This window comes from Lepisma saccharinum, chromosome 5 (genome assembly GCF_977018435.1).
Source record: "Lepisma saccharinum chromosome 5, izLepSacc3.1, whole genome shotgun sequence".
Classification (NCBI taxonomy): Eukaryota; Metazoa; Arthropoda; class Insecta; order Zygentoma; family Lepismatidae; genus Lepisma; species Lepisma saccharinum.
The window spans coordinates 15,648,522-15,670,317 of NC_139233.1; the positions used below are offsets into that span (position 1 = coordinate 15,648,522).

General features: G+C 36.0%; 1 protein-coding gene across 3 annotated transcripts in view; it reads left to right on the forward strand.

The window, feature by feature from the left end:
- The window catches only part of TrpA1 (Transient receptor potential cation channel A1), a 137,611-nt gene that overhangs the window by 97,868 nt on the left and 17,947 nt on the right, over positions 1-21,796 (forward strand). For 2 of the 3 annotated variants that reach the window (XM_083122198.1, XM_083122199.1), the window contains exons 4-14: positions 3,069-3,159; positions 3,913-4,108; positions 4,837-5,046; positions 7,771-8,007; positions 9,516-9,716; positions 10,020-10,192; positions 11,550-11,662; positions 12,578-12,744; positions 14,119-14,288; positions 15,409-15,553; positions 17,838-17,948. In XM_083122198.1, the coding sequence (XP_082978324.1) occupies positions 3,069-3,159; positions 3,913-4,108; positions 4,837-5,046; positions 7,771-8,007; positions 9,516-9,716; positions 10,020-10,192; positions 11,550-11,662; positions 12,578-12,744; positions 14,119-14,288; positions 15,409-15,553; positions 17,838-17,948 (1,814 nt within the window). Of the gene's footprint in view, positions 1-3,068; positions 3,160-3,912; positions 4,109-4,836; positions 5,047-7,770; positions 8,008-9,515; positions 9,717-10,019; positions 10,193-11,549; positions 11,663-12,577; positions 12,745-14,118; positions 14,289-15,408; positions 15,554-17,837; positions 17,949-20,260; positions 20,369-21,796 lie in introns of all 3 variants that reach the window. The other variant, XM_083122197.1, reaches the window with a different exon arrangement.

The window sequence follows — 21,796 nt, forward strand, 5'->3', positions numbered from 1 at the left end:
CGCATATTTTCCCGCTCACATCATAATTTCCTTCTCTGCAATTTTGCTCGAATACAGTCCAGTCCTTCTACATATCAGCAGCTCTCTTAATGTAAGCTCAATATCTAACAATTCAGGGCAGTTAGTGTAGTCTCAATATTGGGACATGTTTTCCTTCTAGTGGCGGCCATTAGGGGGGCAGTTGCCCCCACTTTTTGCCACTTTTCCCCCGCACTCTGGCCTCTTAATGCTAAGCCTTGTCTACCAAGAGAAAGTAAATATTACTTGCACCCCCACCACAGTTTTGGCACCCAATCGCAGCCACTGTTTACTTCGGTATTTTCTTCACCATTTGTAACCCTTAGCTATACCTTAACGTATCTGGAATCATGGGCGTATTTAAGGGGGGTGGGTAACGAGTCCAACCCCCTTCTCCATTGGTTCAGTAAATTTATCCTGTTTTAGTCCCTATGCGTAGGACTTGGTCGTAAAAATTTCTTCGCACTTTTTTATTCTTCTGAATTAGAGGCGTGCAGGAAGGAATATGGACGGGAAATAAATTAATTCCAGACACCCTGGATGGGAAATCTCTGCAATTTCACGATCATTTCTGGGATTTCTCTGGACGGAAGATGCTCAGAAAATGTCCAACATTTTGCGAATTCTAGAATGTTACATGTAATTTCTGCACGAAGAAGTTGTTTTTGAACTTGTAGCACGAATATTACAATTTAATTATAAGTTCTCGATTGTTATAGTGTGTTAAATTTTAATTAAGCATTCCTTAAATTCGAATTTCCTGACAATTTGAAAGATTATATCGAAAGTCGATGGATCATTTTCCTTCCCAAGGACAAATTCTGTATCCGATTTGTTCCTATTGAAGATATGTGGCTTAGCATCAACTGTTACTTATACTCTCTCTGCGGTGTGGGTGGATTTAAAAAGAAAATGGCTACCTTACCATCCGGCTCTACAGCACCCGGTGGGCCTTGGCCTTGGCCTGTTCCACGACGTTCCTACAGTCTTCTCTATTTTGTATTATTCTTCCCCATTCTCTTATTTCCATCTGGATCACTTCTAATGACGCTGCACTAGGAATTTCATGTATCTCTTGGGGTCTCAGGCTAGATTAATTCTTCTGGAGGCTTATTTGTTGTTTCAAGTAACCGACAGGAAGACTATCAGTATTCGATTTCTGGAATTGTATTCACCAATTGTAGAAACTTTGCAAAGTACCAGTACAGCGATCTTTTCAGTTTCTTCACTGTATAACCTCTGGGCAGTTTGTGATATCTTTACTTGTTCCATACAATACAACACTTCGAAAGATGGACTATGGTCTTATTCAGGCTCTGTCCGAAAGGTACAAAGTGCAGACTTGAAGTATGATCTTGGCGGAAGTGACGTCACCTAGTACAGTTCGAGAGCGCCAAGAACAGAAGGACGCAAGTACACAGCGTGCAGTACAGATGGTTGGTGACTAGGTCACGTGGTTTCCATACTCGTTGTTCATTTGTTTAAAATCACGAAGGTAGAAGGCGAGCAGCACAGGTAGATATACGTTATTGGCCAGCAAGTTGTTGGTTATAGTTCTTCTAATGTGTGGAAATATATTTGTACGAGCATTTGAAAATGCTATGTGATTTCTATTGTGAAAAACAAGTGTTTTAATGGCGAGGAAAACAACGAGTACTCAGTTTTATCTCCTGATCGTATTTGGCGCTGCAGTCGAAGTGCAATTCGACAGACAACATTTCCAGTCCACGACTTGAAGACCGCACTCCAAGACCATACTCGGAGGATGCTCGCTTCAATTACGGTCTTGTACCTTTCGGACACGGCCTCAATGCTGTGAACATGTCAGTATTCTAAATGAGATATTAAAAGAACTGAGAGAGAATGCAGACAACTTCAGTGAAATTTATTCACATATTTAGACACCATTGAGAAAAAAAATCAAGACCTAGAATTGACACACACACACCATAAACACATTGCTAAAACTTCAACAACTTCTTAAAAAAAAACGGAAATAGCTATCTCTCATTCATTGGAACAGTGGGTAAAGATATTTGAGGCCTGGTTTATAACCTTTACATTTTCAAATGTGAATTACAAATGTAGCAAAAGAAGTGGCAAACAATAGGTAGCCCAGGGACTGCATTAGAGCCAGTAGAAAATTGTGACCAGCTTTTTTATCCAAATATACGTACAAAAATTGTTTGTACGAGTCTTGGCTACACTGCTAGTTTCAAATGCAACACCCCAGAGAATGTTTTCAACACTAAAGAGGTTGAAATCATGGATTTGAAATTCACCGGAGATGCTCGAGTAATGGGCCTTTCTCTGTTAAGTGTACACAGGAATATTAAAATCAACACTGATGTCATTTTCCATTTAGTAGCAAAGAGAAAAAGGCTACTTCTAGAATTGTAATTCTTCTTAAACGTGGAGGTAGAAATAGCTTTTTTGAAAGTACTTTTCCATTCTTCTTATGTAAAGAAGATAGACCTAATTCAATGAAACTGTGGCCTTCCAGATTGGATTTCGATAGCCTTATCATACCAAAAGTTGAACCCCCCCCCCCCCACCCCGCTTACATGACCTATATATACGCACACTCATGTGGCTAGTTGGCTAAATTTGAAGTCTTCATAGTTATGCGTTTACATACAATATAAAAAACTTCCAGTGTTATCCAAACTACTCTATAATTAATTTTTAAATTGACCTAAAGAAAAAAAAATACATGTTTAAAAAAACAAGTCTCTCTTCCTATCTATAAATAATTTCATATATACATATATATGTGTGTGGGGGGGGTGTATGTGTGTGTGTGTATTCTGAATGTCAGTATTCTGAGGATACAACTTTGTAAGCAGTATATGCAGCCAAAAAATATAGACATTCAGTCCTGTTAGAAAAACGCCACCAGGTAAAATCATAAACATACAACTGATTTCATTATTCCTTGTTTTATTCTTCATTTTCTCTCGCTTACATTCCATTATACATGCTATTTTAATTTATTTTAGTTACAATATAATATTTATTTAATTACTAATATATATATTTATTCTTTATAGACCTTAATATAAGAGACCATGTTGGGAACACGCCTTTACATATAGCAGTGGAACAAGAGTCTTTGGATTCAATAGAATTTTTGTTGGTGAGGTAAGAAATTTATGTGTTTATTTTCTTTTTAATGGAATAACTTGAACCATTGGATATACGTCAAAACTTAGTTCTTGTTTTTTTCTGGAAAACAGTGTTGCAGTGTGTTTTAAAAGTTGCACAACTCAAACGTGGATCTCTTGTAACATTATAAAGTCTCATCCATTGAGATATTTTTCGATGCTTGACATATTAAGTTAGTCCATACAGGACATTCTATAAATTATATAAATATATGAATTAATCAATGGTGGAAGCAGTGGTTTGCCCAAGGGGGGATTGGTGGAGGTTATAACCCCCCTTTTGGTCAAGTATTTCTAAAAGAAGAAAGTCAAAGGCAGAGAAATATGGCAAAATGAGAACTGACTACTTAAAAAATGTACACACAACCTATCCCTTTCGAAAATCCTGGGCACGCCACTGGGTGGAAGCCAGCGTTAATTTTTTAACAGAATGCTACCTTTGGGTGAGACAAGTAACTTCAGTGAAAGGGACACTCAATGAGTATTTTTTTATAGTATTGGGACACTGTTGTTTATTAGGACATGAAGGATATAAAGGGTAATTTTAAAATGGATCTATCCACAAAGATATATAACTTGAAATGTATTATATCTGAAAATGAGCATCAATGGAGTAAAATACCTGCATCGAATATCTGATGAAGTATTCAAAACTAGTGTAGTAAGTAAATATAATGATTGTTTGAAATCTTGTTTCGCTTGCATTCAAAACGATTTTCTGTGTTCCCAGTGGGGTAGATACGGCTGTACTCAATGATAAGAAACAAGCTGCCATTCACTTAGCAACAGAGTTGAACAAGGCCAATGCATTAGAAGTAATGGGAAGATTTAAGGAAAGATTTGACATTCAACAAGGAGGTGAACATGGACGTACAGCACTTCATCTAGCAGCAATTTATGACCACGATGAATGTGCACGAATTTTGGTGAGTAATTTCTATTTTAATAAATTGTTTCATTATAACGACCTAGGTGTCTGCCAGTAATCTATTTATCTTTAAAAAAATTACTTTACACTTTCCATGTAATAAAACATTCAGTGAACTGCTCGGAATGCAGGGTTTCTGGACAATACAATTAGTATAAATCATCCCTATTTCAGTTTCAGTCGCAGTTACCCCATTTGACATAATCCATCCAGGCAGAATGGGAAAACGTGTGCAGTCAGTTAAGTTTGGCTACACAGTTGCTTACAAAGATGTACATATCAACACTTGTATATTTTGAATCACACTCTACTGTTTAGTGTAATTATTGAAATCTGCATTTTGAAATTTTACAAACCAGGACTCCATATATTCAAATACCACCACGTGTGAATGTACGACAGCATGTCTTTATTAAATGTGAAAGACCATTTCTTCATCATAAAACTTCCAACAATTGTAAAGAAGTCTTTTTTTTCAATTCTTTCAGTACTGAAGGCAACAGATAACAATGAAGATACACGGTATGGATTCATAAACAGAAACCCCCACATTGTAAAATAAACATAATTTCGATTATATTTTGCAAACAAAAGTACTATTCTTAATACATATTATTGATGGTTTATGGACCCTGAGAAGAATATGGGGAATTTGCATTAAGAATAAACATTTTAGTTTTAAATTTAAGATACCTGTGAATATTTCAGTTTGAGTTATTCTTTCAGATGAAACATTTTGGAGCTAGCCCAAGAAACCCATGCAACAATGGATACTATCCAATTCACGAGGCTGCTAAAAATGCTTCATCAAGAACAATGGAAGTTTTCTTACAGTGGAGCGGGATGTTAGGATGCACCCGTGAGGAGATGATATCTTTCTTTGATTCTGAAGGGAACGTACCTCTGCACTCAGCTGTGCATGGTGGCGATATTAAGGTAACATAAGCAAGTGGTTACCTTGGCGCTACGGTGGTTTTTTATGATGAGATCTGATTTTCTAAAATACACAGTAAAAGTAATTTGAAAGCATTCATTTTGAAAGCATTCATATATCTACACAATTTACGATAATACAGGATGGGGCCATAATTCACGAATGGGTTGCAACACTGAATAATAACCATGTTAATTATGGGAATATGTAATTTTTTTTGTTCTCTAGAAAATAGACATACTGGAATTTTTTTTGACCACCATTCAGCAAGACAGAGCCAAGGACATGATGGCACTGCTTCGGACCATTTTCAGGCATCAAATCATTCACAAAATGCAGACATTCATTGGCCTCCATGTTTGCCAGATCTATCAGCAGCAACCTTTCTCTTTGGAGTACCTCAAAGAACAGGTGTATGTTAATAAACCCCAGACAATCCAGCAGTTCAAGGACATCCCTGCAGAAATCCAAGCCATAATGCAACAACATTGACACGTCTAATGATGAATGTTGTGGCAAGAGCTTGTGCATGCGAAGTGAATAATGGTGGACATTTACATGAAATAATTTCTCACACACAGGTGAAGGAAATCAACTATATGTAATGTACATAATACCAGGAAATCAATAAATAGCACTCAGTAGCGGCAATTAGGGGGGCAGTTGCCCCCACCCCAGTTTTTGCTACTTTTACCCCCACACTATGTTAAATCTTACCTATAGTGCAGGAGGCCTTAGAAATATCGGTTTGCGACAATATGGGGGTGTGTCTGCGAGAAGCAATCAGGTCCGCGAATGAGCAAGCCCGGTTGCCACAGCTGGCTCGCTGCACCCTTCTGGAAGGGTGAGTGACCTCTGCCTCTTGCTACCTCGGCCTGTTTGTTCGGCTGAGGAGCAGACGACACGAGAGTATCGGCAACAGTGTGCGAGCGACGTCTGCTGTTAGCCCACGAAACGCTCTTTCTAAGGCCTCCTGCACTATAACAAGGTAAAGTAAACTGTCCTTGCCCCCCCTCCATCTTGGAACCCAATCGCCGCCACTGATACCACTATCATATGCCAAAGGTATATTCTTTTGAAACCCCTTCGTGACTTATAACTAGACCTCGAATTTTAGGTTTTTATCTTTCCTTTGCAGATAAATAAGAAATAAACAAGTTATGTCAGCGTTTCATTAAAAAACGCAACAACTGTTGAAGTTTTATAGTGCCTAAAATAACCTATTTTGATTGTTAGAACCTATTTTAGGTTTATGTGCTTAAATCAAACTTTCTTTAGGTTTTTATGTATTTTTTAAGGATTTTTGTATCACACGGAGGTATTTTCTTGCTTTGGTACCGAAAAAAGTCAACGATAACGTGTTTGAAACAAACTTTCTGTCGATTTCTCTTCCTCCAAATCCATGATGTTTTTAAGAGCTCGCAACCAGTGGTTCCCAAAGTGTGTGCCGCATCACCCTAAAGTGCCGTGGCTGGCTTACAGGAGCACCGTGAAACAAAAAAATTTGGGAACCCCTGCGCTAAACAAAGCAAAATGTCTGGTGCCACTGTTACCTGCACAATCTTTCTGCTTTGTGGCATTCACGCCTTGCAAAGTAACGTTTCGACATTCAAATTTGCACCACTGACTGTTTTTGTTGAAAGATCATGTTAAATACGTAAGATGATCCTCACAGAAAAAAAGCAAAATTTGACTGTGGATAACATGAAAAAAAAATTGTTATGTATTCGGGTCTCTGATAAAATTCAACTATAATTCCTGGTTTTCAAGACGAAATTTTCAAAAATTCAATAGTACAGGCAGATATTTGCTCTATTTCAACCTTACGTATTACTGCCTCTCACCACACACACACACACACAAATGTATACTAACAATATAAAGGGTCTGTGCGATTCCAATGTATCCAAAAATTGAAATTTTGTTTTTTTAACGATTGTACCTAATCAGTATTTTTCATAAATTTTGAACCATTTTACATTTTTTGGAACCTACCTAATTTAAGATTTTTTAGAACCTATTTTAGGATTTTTAGAGCCTACTTTAGGAACGTAAAAGCACTCTTTTTAGAACCTAGAAATCCGAGGTCTACTTATGACCCACCCTGTTCATATGTTGTAATAATAATAATTATTATTATTATGAACGATTAATATGCCACAAAATGTTACAGCATTTACACTGTGTCAGCATTTGTTATTCATGCTTTACTTTAAGTTCTTAATAATAGTTCAAATAATTTTTATTCATGCTACAATGGTCTCATCTATCCATTAGCTGCCAGAAGGCATGAGCAAATGCCCATTGTCACCTAAATACTTCCAATTCAAACACTTCTTATGAAAATTGTAGCATTTTATTTTCAAGAAAATTATATTTTTGATTAGCTTCCATATAGCCAAATGGTTATAGTGATCTCGTGTTTGGTGTGAGTGGTTCTGGATTCGATTCCTGGTTGAATCCCCACAATTTCAACATTGACCCAACATCACGAGGACACTTAGGGAGCTATTGAAAAGAAGAGGTCTCAAAATTCTCTTCTCAAAAGCTAGAAAACAGCAATGATGGGACTGACCGTGCATCACCTGCTCTTTCAGGTCCTGGCCCTATTGCACCATAGAGATTCCTTTAGTTTATTAATATTCTTGTTCTGCATTTAGGTTCATTATTAAGGATGCAATACTGAAACAATATATTCTATTTTCGTGTTTTCTCTCTTTCATCAGGCAGTAGAGTTGTGTCTCAAGTCAGGAGCTAAAATTTCAACCCAACAGCATGATTTATCCACACCTGTACATCTTGCATGTGCTCAAGGAGCCATAGACATCGTGAAGCTCATGTTTTCCATACAGCCTCAAGAGAAAGTGCAATGTCTTTTGTCGTGTGATGTTCAAAAAATGACACCACTACACTGTGCTGCTATGTTTGATCATCCTGATATTGTTGAATATCTTATAAGTGAGGTAAAGTTTTTTTTGAATCTGTATTTAGATTTGTATTTGCATGTGCCTCACATAGCATATTTCTGTTATTACATTGTAATCTTCAGTATCATGTAGACATTCCTTAGAAATAGAATTTATACACTTTTTGCATGCCACATGGTAAACTCCATGTTTAACTGTAATATAATAATTTCTCATTTTATTTTATGCGATACCAAGTTGAAAGTGAGCCAAATGACTAATCTGTCAAATGAGCTCAGAACAAGCCTGGATATACTCGTTCTGAAGTTAAATCAATAATATAGACAAAACAAGCATTTGTGTTTACCACAATAATTCTTTAGTGGTATCATCTTGTGTTTGACAAATTAACTGAGGTATTAGAAGAGTACAATGTGGATTGAAGCTTTTAGTGTGGCAGAAATTTCAGGGGTACAATTTATCTCCCACTCCTGTGCCACTGTTCTTATACATTCACAAATATATATGCACACACACACACCCATTTGAAATTAGCCAAAGTGGCAGAAAAACAAAGTAAAATAAATCAAATCAATGTGTATAAATTAAAATTCTGTATCACCTCTAGCATTTTCTTTTTACTGGAACTAAAATTCCATAAGATAAATTTCAATTTTCTTTGTGATATAACAAAATAAGTGTTTTTTCGTAAGGGCTCGAGCTAGATACCAACTCACTAAATAATTGTGTATATGTTAAAAAACAGGACTTCCTTGATGGAAAAAGAACTATAATATATCATAAAATATATTTTTTAGCGTTTTCCAATTATGTTCTTGGGGAAGGGAAAACAATGTAAGTTTAGGAATCAAAGAAACCATCTCCATTTTTTCCTTATTTTAATGAAAAATTGTTTAAGTCTCATGTATTAAGGAGCCATTACTCATGGCTCCTTAATCGTCCACAAGGTACTTGTTCCAATGATAAATAAATTAGATTTTTTATATCATAGCTAAGTTAATACTTGCATCCTATGAAGTCTCCAGCGATACCCATATAACAGTTATTTGCCACTATTCATAACCACAGATCTTTATTGGGAGGATTAGAAAATGAAAGGCAGAATAAATAGTATATATTGTTCTAAATAAGCTTCAGTCTACATGAACAATTTCCTACTAATCAAATAAATATAACTTTGTACATTTCCAAAAACGAGTTTGACTTCTGCCTTGTTGACAAAATACGTGAAATCTATCATTAAAGAGAATCACACTGTAATATATTTCCTTACGTGATGAGTCAGAGTACATTTTCCTATGTCGATTTACTGAAATTCTGGAACAGTGCTACTAATCTTCTTTACAGTCCATGTCAAAATATAAAAAGAAAACTGAATTTAATGCAATATTATTTTTGTATCTCTATATAATTGTCTTTTGAGTGTATGTGTTGTACCCAATTTCAATGAAAAATTCTTTTATTGGTTATTGTATACCATTTAAAATAAATTACTGTAGTAAATAACAAGTAAAAACTATTAACATGAAGTTTCATTTTTAAAGGGAGCAGAAATAGATCCACTGGATAAAGAGAAAAGGTCACCCCTTCTGTTAGCTGCATCTCGTGCTGGATGGCGAACTGTGCATGTTCTTATTCGTGTAGGTGCTGATATTCTACTAAGAGACACAAACCAGAGGAATGTACTTCACCTCATTGTTATGAATGGTGGAAGACTAGAGGATTTTGCATCTGAAGTCTCTAAGGTAAGGATAACTTTTATTTGCAAATTGAAATATAAACATTTCATGTGACAAAAGTTGTTAAGTATATATTATTTTAAACAATAATATCTTCTTAGAGATGATAAAAATATCCACCAATATCTTGAAGTCTTTACTGTGAGACATCCACACAGGACAGACACATCTTGCAGGAACTTTTCTGAAGCCAAGCCTGCCACGAGTCTATGCAGTTTTAAAATTTCATTGACTTGTGAATTCGTAATTTCGTGCAGTTTATTACTTCATAATTGTAATTAATTATGGTACTACTTTCTCCCTTTGCAGTGCAAAGTGAGTTTAAAGCAGCTTTTAAATGAAAAAGACGATACTGGTTGCTCCCCATTGCATTATGCTAGCCGTGAAGGCCATATCCGAAGTTTGGAAAATCTGATTCAACTAGGAGCATGCATTAATCTAAAAAACAATAATAATGAAAGTCCGCTTCATTTTGCTGCAAGGTTAGTATAGAGATAGCATGTAATAATTTTATATTTGACACATTATTCTCGAATATATATAACTTTTCTTTTATATTGTAAATGTGAGGAAACTACAGATATGGTCACAAATTCCATACCCACCAATCAGCAAGCAATGCCATATTATTTCATTATCCTTATTTGCAAAGTGGAAAATGGAAAAATTTTAAATTCTGCAACAAGGAAAGTAGATGAGGAATAGTCCCACACTGTGGCCATGCGGTGTAAGGCATCATTCTTTGGGCTCCGGCTATGGGATGCGTGCAAGTTCGAGTCTCCTGGGGATAAATGTAACAACTTTTCTCCTGAGATTTCAGCCTGTATATGGGATCGGTGGTCACCCACCATCGTGAAGAAATTGGGGGAGCTGCGAATGAGTAGCGTAACTCAATCATCTACAACAACGATTGGGAGTTTGTCATGCTGACCACACATCACCCTGTAACTTGTTGGATGATCTTCCACCTCGGCAGGTGGAAGTGAGCCTGGCAGTCGGTACGTAGGCCCTGACCCTTGGTACGTAGGCCCTGGCCCTCGGTACGTAGGCCCTGGCCCTCGGTACGTAGGCCCTGGCCCTCGGTACGTAGGCCCTGGCCCTCGGTACGTAGGCCCTGGCCCTCATGGGCTGTTGCACCATGGGTTATTATTCATCCATATTTTGCACAGTGAAACTAGTGATTTGGAAAGCTGGCTGGAAAAATTTCCCAGTGTCATATATTATGCATAATTCTTGATTGCTAAGGCATAACAGTTCACACAAAACACAATGAAGCGACTTTTGGTTAAGCATCTGGAAACATTATTTAGAGATATTAGAGAAACTGACAAGAACGTTACCCACACTTGCAGAGTGTTGGAGTAGTAGTGAATGCAGATCTGAAAGCAAATGCCTATTAGCCATTAAATGTGGCCCAATGTTCTTCAAATACAGTCTGAAAAATAAACCTGTTAGTGTGTATAGATATGAGCAAGACCACATATGATTGTGATTTTATGCTGACGTAGGTCTCAATATGGCCATTGCTGCAGCACCTTAGAAGAGTCTAATCATCTTAAGTTTGTTGTAATCTAAAACTCTAGGCATGGTGGAGATGTGATCATGGTTAGCAGGCCCGAGTCTATATATGGAGAAGGCTCCGTTTTATAATTTCAGTTGTAAATTTTATCCCAAGTTATGTCAGACAGTTTATTATATTTTTATCACATTTCAATATCTCATATTCTCCATTTTGTGACTCTTTTAGAATTATTTTTTCCCAGTAGAGAAAACACTGTACAGTTTTTATCCAGTGTAGTTGTAACATTAAATATATTTGTACACTTTTTGTGGTTACAGGTATGGGCGTTATAATACTGTAAGACAACTCTTAGATTCAGAAAAAGGAACTTTCATTATTAACGAAAGTGATGGAGGAGGACTGACACCTCTTCATATTGCTTCCCAACAAGGTCAGTAATGTTATTGAGAAGGGAACTTGCAATAGAATCAGTACAATAAGCTGATTTTTAATTTATTGGAGGTTTGGTGCTATTGTCATCATAACTCATTAAGTGAATTATGATGATGATTGATTCAACACTTTCATTTTACAAATAAGAGTAAAGAATTTAATATTTTCTGGAAATTTGAATCAATATAATGAACGTACATTTTTAGCCATTTTGAAAAGAAACAAGTTAGAGCTGTGTTTACTGTGTATCTGCGATATGCTCAGTGGATACTACGCGTAATTTGAACATTGGCATATCTTCACTTTATTGCTTTATATTTTTATGAAGTATGTATATAGTGAGGAGAATTCACGTAAAAAAATGGTATATTATGCAGATTTAACCCAAAGTTTATTTTTATATTTTCGTGGCTCACAAAACAGTATGTTACTTAAGTTTGAAATGAAATGAAGTACATCATCATGTTTCTGGTTAAATCGTATCCCATTTTGATGTGTCACATGACTACCTTTCCGATAACTTATCCTAAAAAAATATTTTACCATAATATATCAAGATGTCCAATTCATTTTTTCAGATACGTATTTGTTTCAAACTGGTGTTTCCACACTTGTGAACCACCCTGCATATAAACTTCTGAAATAGTTCATCAACTCCCATCTTTTTCCTGCAAGTAAGAACAATTAATCTATTGGGAGTGTTTTTTAATTGGGTTTAAATTTTTTTATTACGTTACCAGTGAATGTTTTAGAATTGTGGTTCTTGTTTGTAATTTTCATAGTATTTTATCATTTGATAATGTATTCTTAAATTCAATAACATTATTTATATAATAAGTAATCTATATCTATTGAAATATTAAGACCATTTTCTCACATATGCTTTTTCAGTAGTATTATTTATTTGTCATAGGCCATACAAGAGTTGTGCAACTACTGCTGAACAGAGGAGCACTTTTACATAGAGACCACAATGGACGGAACCCACTCCACTTGGCTGCGATGAGTGGATACACACAAACTATAGAGTTGTTGCATTCTGTTCATTCTCACCTCTTAGATCAAGTAGATAAAGATGGAGTAGGTATTATTTATTTTATTCTTCATCACAATTTATAACCATTTACAAAATTTCAGTTTTGCCCCCACTAGGAATGGGCCGATATGAAATTTTGGCCAAAACCGGTAAAACACCAGTAGAAAATTTACTGATAACCGATATTATGCTAATCCAATACAAAATTCCAAATGGTCCTTGAAGAATCAGAATAAATACTTAATAAATGTATGCTACAGTACAAAAGAAGCTGCATTTTTAGACATTTATATTAAAAAGAAATCAGGGAATGGGAGAGTATATATTACAATCTTTAAAAATTATAACAAAGTGACAGAATATTGCAATAAATTATAAGTTATTTGTAGATATATCGAATCGGTAAAATAATCAGTAATTTTACCGGTAAACTGATATGCTTGTATAAGCCCATACTGATAGTGTACAGATTAATCTGTCCATCCCTAGCTTCCCCTGTGGACATGTCTGGATTTATGGGAGAGTCAGGGGAGAAGGGGGCTTTAAACCCTGGCATCCTACCTCTGGGATAAAGAAATGTTTTCAAAGGGTCGGAATATGAAACAATGCGATATTGATGATATAAATTCTGTCAGGATCTTTTGGGCTCTCGACTTAACTTACATGGCATACCAGCTGCAAGACCTATTAGGAGGTGCGTGCCATCAGGTTACCATTCGAAAATTGTTCTATCATTTTTAATTCCATTAGTGCTGGGAGTGGCAATGTTTGTGTTGTATCTCAGTAAAGAAAATAAATAATTCAAGGCATATACATTTTCATCATCCTTATTACCCTGTTTGAATGATTGATTTGTTTTATTGTACTTCCCTTATCTGCCACTTTTTGCTAATTGCGAAGATGAGTGATGATTTGATGAAGGGACACTCACAAAGAACTCCCATGGTCAGGACATAATTCGAAACTGGGACCCCTGGCATCGTAGCATGCTGTGCTAAGCTCTGTGCCATGGGCCTGTTTGAATGAGTATGAGTGAGTGAGTCTTCCTTAGTCTAGTGTATTCTATTGTAGTAAGAGAAACTTGCAAGAAGAGTTAAGACCCCTTTTAATAGGACCCAATCTTTACAAAATTCTTGCATTCCTACATTTCATGAGCCTCCCTGATGGCTTAACAGTAACATTGTCACCTTATAATCAAGAGGTCCCGAGTTTGATCCTTGGTAGAGGCATAGAGTGGTTCAGATCCCACTTTAAACCATAGTTCCAATCCCCAATTAGCCTATCTGTGCATAAAGTGGACTTAAAATAATAATAAAAAAAAGAAAACTTTCCACATTTCACATGAGGAAACTAAATTGTAAGATAAGCTGCTTGATGTAATTGCTTTATGTCTTAATGCAGAACATTTATTTTTTCAGAGCACTGCTCTTCACTTAGCAACAATGGAAAATAAGCCAAATGCTATTGCATTGCTGTTGTCAATGTCTTGCAAATTGTTGTATAATAACAAGGATTTAAGTGCCATAGATTATGCCATATACTATAAATATCCTGAGGCTGCACTGGCGATGGTGACACATGAAGAGAGGTATGTATTCTTCATTGTTCTGTAAGCAAGTTATCTTGCAAGTTTCATTTAAGTAATTGAACTCATATATGAGAAATTTCCTTCCCTGGGAAAGAAATACAAATAACAACAGTAAGAGGAAAAATTTTTGTTCAAATCCGGGAACTTTTCTAACGGTGAAGCGGCCCCAGCGCCCACCCAGCATCGAATAACATGGATACCTGGGGGAAACCCTGGGAGGTAAAGGTGGTCAGGGGCGTGATGCTGATCACATCACCCCCACTCACGACCGGATCAAGAAAGTGTGGGGCGTTACCCCCACACCCCTTATATGCCTTCATGGCGTGGTGCTAAGCACAGGGGAGCACTTTACCTTTTTTAAGAGGAAATGTTTAAGGCTAACAACAAATTAGATGTTAAATTTTGCGAAATAGATCAGAATCCTCCAAGGAGGAGGTGAGCCAGTGGATATGCCTACCCCAGTCGACAAAAATGTCATACCAGCTGTAATATAAATGTATTATGTTACCTGTAATTATTGATAAAATATGAAGCAGTATTTGAAAGTGATAATGTACATTTCTTATACAGTGTGCTTGGCTTAAAAGTACAATAAAAGAACATTTTATAAGTTTTAAGTTTATTAAGATATTTCCGTAGATTTTTCTTCTACCTATAGAGTAACTCAAAAAGATTTTTACATACCTAGCACACCTCAACACCTCAAGCACCATTAGTTGCTCTACAGACACCCATGTGTTGTTCAACATTACTGGAGTCACATTTCAGATTGCAGCACAAATGCGATATTGTAGATCAGGAAGGTCACGAACTCGTGTCTGGTACAATTGTGACATTACAAAACCCCAAAGAAAAAAAATCAAGAGCAAGAGCCTTCTGCTGCGGAGTCCACATGGCTACTGATGTTATGAAGATTCAGTTCAGTTCACGCGCACGTGCGTGCGCAATCCGAGTGCTGACGTTTTGCAAGCACTGAAAAAAAAACATTTTGAGATTACCTTTCGAACTACGTAAGGCTCTTGGTTAAATATTACATGTAATGATTTTTTCTTTTATTGTACTTTTAAGCTGGACACGCTGTATTCTATGTAATTATTTTTTGTATTGATTTGCATTTTAGGGCTCAAGAAGTGATGTCATTGAAATCTGACAAGCACCCATGTGTCACTCTAGCTTTAATAGCATCCATGCCCCGTGTCTTTGAAGCCGTCCAAGATAAGTGCATTACCAAAGCCAATTGTAAGAAGGATTCAAAATCTTTCTACGTAAGTAGAAGTCGTACACAGTCAACTACAAATTGAGTATTACTTAGAAATACTACAGGATGAAGTGTTTGTAATCAAACTTATATAACATTTGAGCTGTATTTCAAACAAATTTCAGAGTTTATAGTTCCTGCTAGCATCGCCAAGGAAATACACAAGGGCTTCTTTCATTTCTCTTTCAGGGCCCAGGTGAGAAACATGGAATACAACGAAATGTCTGCAGGTATACTGGGTGGTTAAATACTAATACTTTCCTCAAATTTTGTATGTATCTAAAATTTGATGCATGGGAACTATTTTACATTCTTTTTCACTCTGACTTAAGTATTCTAAATATAAAACTCAGTTTTCTAATCTTTAGTAAGAAGGCGATTTAGATTTACATTAATCATCTTGATTTGAATACCAATCATCTATAATTTAGAAAGAGTTACAAAATCGAAGTGAAGTTTGATATTTTAAACTAATTCCTTTCTACAAAATGACCATTTTGTTTCATCCTGGCAACAGTGAATGCATTATACATGCTCATTGCACATGATGATGGTGGTTCATAATATATAATCTGAATGTTATGTACTTTAATACTAGTCTGGAAACTGACATGGTTTTTTCTTCAGAAATTCCAGGGATTTAATACATTTATGTTTATTATGTTTCCCCTTGTTTAATAAGATATAGCATATTGGTTACGTGCGTATTACTCACTATCTATAAACAAAAATATGTTAAAAGTATTAAATATCGTCTACTTACGTAAGTGAGTATATATTCGTTGTAAACTACATTTCGGAAGCTTTACTGCTTCCTTCTTCAGGTGGTCGTATTTTAGGCTTGGAACATCAAGCCACATCAGAAAAGTGTCATACAAGGACCAATCAAAAAGAGGAAGTTCCCCATAACTCCGTAGCACAGTGCCAGCTGCTCGCATGCTTCACCTTGGCAGGGAACTAGGGCTTTCAACGGCCATTCAAGCTTACCGTGTTGGTGATTTTAAATTTTTTTTTTTTTTTTGTGAGTTTTTAAGGTTTTTAACAAAGGTAGTTTTAAATTTGTAAGTGTCGAGCACCATGAAGTGTTTTTAACCCCAACCTTTTACCTAGTATCCTCGTATGACACTTCTCCGACGTGGCTTGATGTTCCAAGCCTAGAATACGACCACCTGAAGAAGGAAGCAGTAAAGCTTCCGAAACGTAGTTTGCAACGAATATATACTCACTTACGTAAGTAGACAAAATTTAATACTCTTAACGTATTTTTGTTTTTAAAAAGATATGTAGAGTAAATTGTCTGCCTCACAGTTTAGATTTCATGAATAACAAGTAATACAGAAAACAAATGGAACAAAGATAAGTTTCTATTTTATTCAAGAGTAAATATCAGTCCGATCTAATAAAAAGTTTTGGGCTAGATTTGGATTATAGCATTTATGTTGGCATTTTATGCATCACAATTTAAAACTAAGCTGTATTTATATTATTATTATGACAAGCTTTATTACAATTTTTATAATAATAATAACAAAATCGTCTTTATTAGAGAGGGCATGTTTCGGCCTCGAGGGCCGCTCTTACAACAAACCCTTGTCTGGGTGATTATTACAAAGTAAAGTAAAAGTAAATTACAAATGGAATATATGAACATATCCTGATTACATGTATACTGGATGAACATTGATTACAATATTACAAACTGAATAAAAATAAGAAAGGAAAAAAGGATTATATATAGAGACAGACTGTTCAAAATCAATCAAAACAAAACTTGTAATATTGTAATAAGGAGGGGGGAAGAGAATCAAATGCCCTAATACATTATATAGAAAAGGGGAGAAACTTTTTAGTATACCTTACCAACATGCGTCCATGTTGGAGTCGAGTTTACTTTTTTAAATGGAAAGGTGGCCATGTGACATTTCAAAATTGCATTACTTCAACATAACATTAATGATTATTCTACTGGAGCTTTTAATGTTTTTCATGGTTCTTAACTGCGTATTAGTTGAGTTGATGTTTTAAGTCCACTTTATGCACAGTAAGGCTAATCGGGACTGGACCTACAGTTTAAAGTGGGATCCAAACCACTTGTGCCTGCACCAGGTATCGAACCCGGGACCCCTAGATTACAAGGCAATGACGCTACCACTGCGCCATGGGGGAGGCCAATTTAACTGCGTATTAAAGTGTATTAAAAATAAGTAAATGTGTTTATCTTATCACTCCCTATTTCTTATGTTTAGGAAATACATTGCATAACTTGTAGCTCTTTTCTTTTACGCATACAGATCAGATATAATTTCAGTTGCCTACAGTGTCCACAGATGTATGCACAGATGGATCAAAGGACAGGTGAAGCCATTATCATTCAAAAGCCAATTCCCCTTCCTGCCCTTAACGTAAGTTTCCCTTTACATGTGTCTACGAATTTTAATTCATCAGAGCATGTTGGGTTTCTTTTTCACCTGCAATATACATTTTTTTAAAAAGAAACAAGCATAGCCAAACACCTTGCATGTAAATCCCATGTAAAGGATAAAACTCTTAATTATGATTTATCTTTCAGCGATTTAATAAATCTTGTAGTTGTAGTGACAGTATATGTACTGTGAGCAACTAGTTCCTACATTTATGCTGGTATGTTTTTGGTTGCAATGTTTTGTTACTGTCTGTTTATATATAGAGGTTGGATATTAAATTTGCCACACACACAAATGTACACAAATTTATATGTACAGTCACCAGCAATAAAAATGAGACACATAGATCCTGAAATACTCCATTGTACATTTGCTATTGCTGTTCGGTCTTCACCCTAGAGTTAGGATACACATAACACCATGCAGGGAAGCACGTATTTCAGAATCTAGGTGTCCAATTTTTATTGTCACTGACTGTAAGCTTTATATACTCATACATGTAAACTTCACATGCAAGAAGCAAGTGACACTGTACATCACATGTATTTAGAACATTCAAATGTCATTGAAGTCGGATATGTATTTCAGGCTTGTCGTTTGATCCACCACCATTTTTATCATCTACTTTTAATTATTTCACTGTTAAACGAGAGTTTTACACACCCACGATGTTCAGTATGTGTGTGTGTATTGGAGGCAGTGATTCATATTTGAGGCGTGTGCGACTTACTCACGTTATGTATATTAGAAGTACAATATAAAATATATATGCTATGAAATACTTACGTTTCGTGAGTGAGGAGGCAGTGATGTCAAAAGTTTTCCTTGAGCGTAGGGGCAGATATTAAAAAAATCACCAAGCAAATTTTCCCAATTGAATCCCTCTTACCTCCACATATAATGATATGAGGAAAGACAAAGAAAAATGCAAGAAAGATATAATAATAAATTTGACATAGGGGACTTCAGTAACACATCAAGACAACTGGAAAAATATGTGATCAATTTCACAGAGTAGAAATTTTAACACAACTTACACATTCGTGCTGGCTGGATTTGCTTCCCAGTGGAAAATAATTATTCAGTTGCAATTTGATTATGCACATGAAGTGTACCAAAATGAACTTCCTGAAGGGAAAAAAATTGGGCAAACAAATACATGGAAAATAAGGTTCAACCCTCGGTATTTAAATAAATTCCAGAGACACTATAATAATGTAATTCCCCAATTAGTCCTTCAGCTATTTTAGGAGAGATTCTTGAAATATTTTCAATGATTTTGTAAGGATAAAGAAAAGAAAAGTAAAAGTTCTTTCCTGTGCACTGCAGCCTACCACGATACAGTGCTCCACACATTTTCAATCTCGAGCAAAGCTCCACAAATTCCTATCTTAGGGTTGCCCCAGTGTACCAATTAATGTGAGGCTGGGTGAAGTAGAGAGCTATTATGCAGATACATTGACATGAATCTCAATCTGATGTCTGATGCCCTACTGACTAGGCAAGCCTGGCTATTGTGAGATTACTAGTCACAGTAACATCATCAGCAAAATGTGGAGGCAGAAGGGGAGAAGAAATGTTTCAGGGGTTGGTCACATTAACAATATATATTTATGGTCAGTGGTGGTGCAAGGTGTAAAACTGACCAGATTACACATTAACAATTGTTTTTAAAATCCTTCATTTTTTTTATTGCTATACGATTGTTGACATTCAAAGTTTATTTGCATGTGAGGCCAAGACTGCTTCCATTGTACTGCAGTATTATTATCAATATGTCTCAAAACTTCGGCCATGAAAATGGCCTGGCAGTTCCCTGTGCTTGGGGTACAAGCTAGTCTAATTACCAAGTATAGTTGGTCTGTTGGACGAAAGGGGGTGCTGATTATGGGGCCGTTTGTCCACCCTGAGGTCGTCAACAGTTATAAATACTTGATTAACTTTTTCAGCGAGGTTCCTGCACCTCTACCTACTGAGGGGAGGGGTGCACAAACAACACACTACTCGACTCAATACAACTGGAGACAATTTCCCCATTCGACCTTCTGTTCTAGTATCCCTGATTGAAATAACTTTAGAAATTCAGACAAATGCTAAATTCCCTGCTTTCAACGTAATGTCACTGTAAAAATAAAGCTTCAAATCACCACTCTATGTGTCTGGCATTACTGTTCTACAATCATATACTAGACCAATGGACTGCATTTGTAGCTGCTAAAATACGTGTTACGATGGTACATTAATTTTAAGTTATACCAACTTGTTAAATATGCAAGTTTTATATTCTGCAGATAAGATACAACTTCAGGTTCTATCAAATACCAGCATGTAAAATGACAGAATACAGAAAAATTTATAATGAACCAGAGAAGACACCATCACATTTATGTGCAGTGAATGTGAGTATCACTAATTTGGACAGCATAACTCTTACACTTACATGTGACTTTGTTCATGAATTTTCTTTTCATACTTAACATGGTCATGATGGTCTTCTGAGCTAATTTATCTTTCAATGTTTTTTCTCGAGACTTTTGCTACATATTCTTGTGCACCTTCTCTTCAAAACTGCTCTTCGCTATGCATATATATGTATATGTATTTGTGCCAATAGGCAAAACTTTGCAACTGTAATAATGCACACACATAATTGTAAGATGATGGAGCAGTTGTACATGTATCACATTATCATTTAGTCATATTTCTTATTCTGCCTATCATTCGCCTGTTCACTGCTTCTTCCTCATTTTTGCAAAAATACCAACTTCAGTAATTATTCAAATCAATGAATATACAATGATTAATTTGCTTTATTTTACTTTGCTTTTATGCCACTTTTGGTTAATTGCGAAGATGGAGATGAGTGATGAAATCGATAAATGGACAATCACAAACACCCATGTCCAGCCTGGGATTTGAGCCCAGGACCCCTGGCTTTGTAGCACGATGTGCTAACCACTTTGCCATGGGGGACAGCAAATGAAATGAATATACGTGTGTGGTGAATAATAATAATAACTAAAATATGAAAAAAATGTATAGGAACAATAGTTTCTAAGATTATTACCACTTCCTTTGATAGATGTCTTAATTTGAAGCAACTTTTACAAGAAATCTTTTTTGATATAAGCTACCAAAAACGATTCATATAAAATTTTACTTTCTGATGTATAATGATCTGCATTAACTGTCAGTACTCTCAGAAGGTACTTCATTGGTAAGATACCACCCAGCGCCTAGAAGACAGTTGCAAAGATTTCCTGGCAGATTTTTAAGTTTCAAACTCTCTATGGGTGTAGAGAACCTGAGTGCCGCTACTCATTCTACTGCTGTTTCATATCTGAATCACAGTTTCATCTACAGTTACTAGTCGCAATAGGAGTCGCTCCTTGCTCAGCAGAAAATCATCTTCCAGAATGCCTCCACCCCGTCACACTTTTGATAAATATTTTGGCACACATTTTCCTGATACTTTGTGCATGTCAAGATCCATGTGAATTATGACCAACCTTTTCACGGGAAATGTGTACACACGCTCTACAATTCTCTACAATAATCAGTTCATAGATTTTGTATACGATTTAAGGAATAGTGACTATTTTTAGTTTTCCCACTTGTGTGGCATCATTCAGTGAAAAATCGCCAGTTTTAAGCAATGGCACACATTTTTTTCTATAGTTTCATATCCCCATGTGAGACCAGAGGAACATTAACTCCAAAAATGCAGTTTTTGGTTTTGTTAAATGTATCTCCTCTGAAGGGCTCTATTTGGCATCTCTTCTCATTGGCAGTAGAGTCATGTATCACCAATTTTCTGATTTTTTTTT